We start from the raw sequence: 5,022 nt of genomic DNA on the forward strand, positions 1-5,022 counted from the left end.
GGGGTAACAGCGGTGCGGGAGAATTATTCTTGCTGATATATCAGCTGCGTATCGGATCACTGGCGGGGTAGCCAGCCCCTACCAGTGTGCAGAAGATGTTTCTGCCGATAAACTACCGGCTATTGTTATCGCGCAGCACAAGAACTAATCGACAAAAAAACACCCGTACGATAACTCGTGTATTGTTATTTTGCAAACTCAAACGGAGATGAACAATTTGCGTCTAATCGAGACGAAAGCAAAACAACGAATGTTTATTTATCCGTATAATTTATTAATTATTGTTACACTTTGAGATTACGCCGACAAAAATACCGCAACGAATTTTCCCGTGCACAACATAACGCTTAAGGTTGCTAAGAATGCAGCCAATCTAGAGCCCAAAAGCTCATTCTCTCGCTTGAAAATAATCAAAGCAGCAAACTGCTTCCGCTCTCGCACCACAGGGCACTCTTCGGCCGCAAACACGATTGCGAGCAGTCAGTCGCTCAGTATAGTTGATCCAGAGTGGTCGTAGTGTCGTTGGAATCAAGGCACATTTAGTGAATGCAGCAATCGGATGATTACGCAAGCTCGCTACAGAAAGGATCACCGTAAAATTAAACAAATCGACTGCTTAAAGGTAAAAGCATGAAAACGGGCAAGCATAATCCCATAAAGACTAATTTGGGCTTCCCATAGAGCTTCATATTGCAACACGACAACCACGTGATCACCAGGAACGATTCCGACATTACGGTGCAAAACGGGATTATCTTGGGGACTTGGACCGAGTCATATGCCAGACAAATCACAGGCTCAACTTAAATCCCTTTTGATCACTTCGGTCACAGGATCAGCTCGTAGGGCCTGAGCCCAAGCAAATTGTTCGCGCACCCACAAGCACACATAGAAGGCCTTAATAAAGGTACATGTGCTTCACAATGAAGACCTCATGGAAGCTAAGTTAACAATGTATCGCCTCGATAGAGGGCCTTTTATTTACAGGCCAAAGCGTGGTTCATCAATCCCCAATCATCAACTGAGTCAACTGCTAGAGGGCGCTGGAAAGGCGACACCTTGGACCACCTCACCAAGTTCCAGCGAGCAAATTCGGTGGCGGTTCTGTCAGCTGGTGAACAGGCGCGAGTCCTCCCGCCTTGAGAGTTCTGTGTGTGACACTCTAGGACTGTAGAGCACAAACTGCTGATGCGGCAGCGCAGTGGTGCGAGATAGTGCCACCGGCGGCAAAGCCTGCCGGCGCGATCGTGCATGGCGCGACAGCAAATCGACGGTAGCGGACAGCGTGCGGCAGACGCAGCATCACGGGGCCCCCAACGATCGTTTGAGTCAGCTGAAGTTGTCAGATTATACTAGGCTACTGTATGTATAACCAATAGATTTAAGTACACAATGATCCTAGTGTTTATTTCTTAAGACGCCCACTCCCGTTAAGTTTATCTTGAGTTGCGTTTTGTTCGATCTTACATTAACAAAGAGTCCTCAGTGTTTAGTGCGTGTTGCGCCTTGATTGCGAACTCCATTTGTATCAAGACGGACGATTTCTCCCAGCAGAGAGGGAACTTGGAACATTGGCGCCCAACCTAAAAACCCACTAACGTCAGAGTAGAGATTGGTGTCTAAAAACAACATCGTTATTTAACCATGGAGTTCGAACATTTGGCAGATGATGAGTTGGACTTTGAGCTACTGATACGAGGTACGAAAGAGATAAAAGGATTAGACCGACAGGGGAAAGTAATACGTCTATGTCAACTTTCACGTAACAAATCTTCAGCTCTACCAACGGCTTCCAACAACATAATGTCAGATGTAGACAACATTTATCAATGTCAAGCAAGGTTACAAAATATTCTCTAAACGGTTGAATCGTCGTTTAGACAAAACAATGCAGACCAACTAAAAATTTGTCGATCGAGACTTATGCATTACCAGCTCCGACTCTCTTTAATCACCGATAGCTTTATAACGGCCAGTGCAAACAAATCGTTGGCTAAAATCAAGCAAATCTTGGCCAGGATACAGGACTTCATGCTGAATCAACCATCCACCAACCCGGACGCAAAAGAGGATATTGACATTCTCCCTGGAGATAGGGAAACCCTACAAAGGCTTAGGGATCCCCTATTACAATCTAGTGTAAAGGAATCTCAGCAACAGCCGCTAATCGAGGATCGGGAACAGCAACCAGCAGTAGTCAATCAACAGGCACAGGGACAAGTGGAGGACGAAAAGCGAGACTTACATCAAGAGCAACAAATAATAGTGCAGCAACAGCAACTGCTGAGGCAGCAACAAGAACGTCAATACTGGGAACAATGTAGGCAACAGCAGGAACAAATCCATCAACAGCAGTTGCAACAGTTTCAACAACAACAACAAGAGCTACAACACCTCCTACAGCAGGAAAGAACAAAAAGACAGCAAATAGAAATCCAAATGGGACTATTGCAACATCGTCAGCAGGAACAATATCAACAGCATCCTAACGTTAGCCAATTAGACAACACGATAAATCCTCCCCCCAGCGTAAATTGGCCGCTGGATTATCCAGGACAGATCCCACTGCATTCGATACCAGGAGTAGATCAGTTACCACACGACCTCAGGAACGACTTCATGCGCTTCTTACGATCTCAGAATAGACCAAACACCCCGAGGTCAGGTGGACAAGTGCAAAATTCAGCAAGGTTCACGCAGCCGGTTCACAAGTGGCCCTTTGCATACTCTGGTCAACCTAACATCATACAGTTGGGTGAATTTCTTAACCAAGTAAACACTTTTGCCGACACGGAAGGAATTGATGAGCAAACTCTACTTCGGTCAATCAAACATCTCTTGAAAGGTCGCGCTCTCCAATGGTACACACGTTCCTATCTTTATCTAACCAGCTGGGAGACATTCAGATTAGAAATCAAGCAAGAATTTCTTAAGCAAGACTTGTACTTGCGATTCCAAGGTTCTAACGAATCGTTCACATCGTTCTACAGAGACCTCGTGGCAGCTTTTGAAATAGTGGAACCAGCCATATCAGAATCAGAGAAACTGTTCATCGTGAAATCCCACCTGAACCCGGATTATTCACCAATCGCTGCTGCTTCCCGAGCCAGGTCAATTAAAGAGTTAGTAGTGGTATGCAAGGACTTCGAAGTATCTCGATCGTATGCAATCAGAGGAAGGTCGTCTTTGACACCACGCACTTACTGGCCAAAACAGGAAACATCTTCATTTCAGCGAGCGTCAACAAACAGAACAGAAAATCCTAGCCGTCAAATTTTGACCCGACAACCATTTCACACAGCTCAACTCAACATGATAGAACTAAACAGAGAAGAGGAAGACGATTGGAACGCACAGGAGATTCGAGAGCATGAAGCCATGCAACAGGACATCGCTCTACGGAACGAGACAGCTGCAAATGTCGCGGAGGAAGTGAACGCGGTGCGCTTGCAGAACAATTTTCGAGACAGGCAAACAACAAACTCACAGAACATAGGTAATGGAGAGCAGCGCTCAAGAGAGTTGGCGTCAACCATTATATGTTGGCAATGCGAAAATCCAGGCCATACCTATCCTAACTGTCCCAACCACAAACTATACATCTTTTGTTACAGTTGCGGGAAAAAAGGATGTACCACTCGCAACTGCGAAGCTTGCATCTCAAGATGGAAGCAGCTGGATTCCAGTAATGTTTCACAGCAGTCGGGAAACCGCAGATGGGAGAACCCTCAATAAAGGGTGTGGGCTCTCCCGCTAAAACTGTTGTTCCCTCACTCCTGAATATTCCCGCTTTCTGTAGAGCGAAATCGATTATGATCAATCCCCACGATAGTGACAATCGGCCATATGCGCACATCAATATGTTAGGTCGGCAAATACGTGGTCTGCTGGATAGTGGAGCAACCTGTAGTTTAATCGGCGGTTCACTATGCACACTGGCGGTTGAATTGGGGTTGCACAAATTTCCAGTGAACGGAGAAGTTAAAACAGCAGACAACTCTGCGCACTCAGTATCATTTTTCGCCTACGTGCCTATATCATACAACAATAAAAACCACGCAATACCAATGCTTTTTGTTGAAACCATGCCATCAATACTAATTTTGGGCATGGACTTTTGGTCCAAATTCGGCATCCAAGCCACCGTATGCGGAGTAACAACTAATCACGACATCAACTCATCCATCGTCAGTTCCCTATCGGCACAGGATAAGCAGAGATTGGACACGGTAATCCAGCAGTTTCCAACGTCACAAAAACTAGGCAGGTTGGGAAAAACAAGCTTATATTTTCACAAAATCGACACAGGCAATGCAACTCCTTTCAAGCAAAAACACTATCCGATGTCTAGATTTGTGTTAGAAAACTTGAATAAAGAAGTTGACCGCATGTTGCACCTAGGAGTGATCGAAAACGCAGTTTGCTGTCCCTGGAACAACCCTACGGTAGCAGTCAAGAAAAAAGATGGTTCAATGAGGCTGTGCTTGGATGCAAGAAAATTAAACACAGTCATAGTACAAGAGGCATATCCCATTCCCCAGATTGCTTCCATTATGAATAATTTGAGTGGATCTAGGTTCTTGTCATCGATTGATTTGGAATCGGCATTTTGGCAAATACCGCTAGAAAACGAATCGAAACAGAAAACGGCATTCACTATCCCACAGAGAGGGCACTTCCAATTCACAGTAGTCCCGTTTGGCCTATCAACGGCCAGTCAGGCGCTCTCCCGGGTGATGAGCCACATCTTTATTGATCTCGAGCCCAAAGTATTCGTATATTTGGACGACTTGGTGCTGGCTACCGAAACGTTCCAGGAACACTTAGATCTCCTGCAGGAGGTCGCACGTAGACTAAAGAGCGCACAACTGACGATCAACGCTGAAAAATCCGTCTTCTGCAGGAAGAGCCTCAAGTACTTAGGTTACGTACTGGACGAGACAGGCTGGCACGTTGACGAAGAAAAGGTAGAGGCAATTAGCAAGTTTCCTGCTCCAACTACTAAGAAAGAACTTCAGCGAT

At 45.6% G+C, this 5,022-nt stretch overlaps 1 protein-coding gene across 1 annotated transcript; it reads left to right on the top strand.

The window, feature by feature from the left end:
- The first annotated feature begins 1,644 nt into the window (after positions 1-1,644).
- LOC129717114 (uncharacterized) lies at positions 1,645-3,735 on the top strand. The gene is made up of 3 exons (XM_055666958.1): positions 1,645-1,737; positions 1,936-2,490; positions 2,560-3,735. Exons 1-3 carry the CDS (start codon positions 1,645-1,647, stop codon positions 3,733-3,735), a joined length of 1,824 nt encoding a protein of 607 aa, XP_055522933.1.
- Positions 3,736-5,022: the final 1,287 nt, after the last annotated feature.

The sequence above is a fragment of the Wyeomyia smithii genome, chromosome 1 (assembly GCF_029784165.1).
Source record: "Wyeomyia smithii strain HCP4-BCI-WySm-NY-G18 chromosome 1, ASM2978416v1, whole genome shotgun sequence".
NCBI classification, from domain to species: domain Eukaryota; kingdom Metazoa; phylum Arthropoda; class Insecta; order Diptera; family Culicidae; genus Wyeomyia; species Wyeomyia smithii.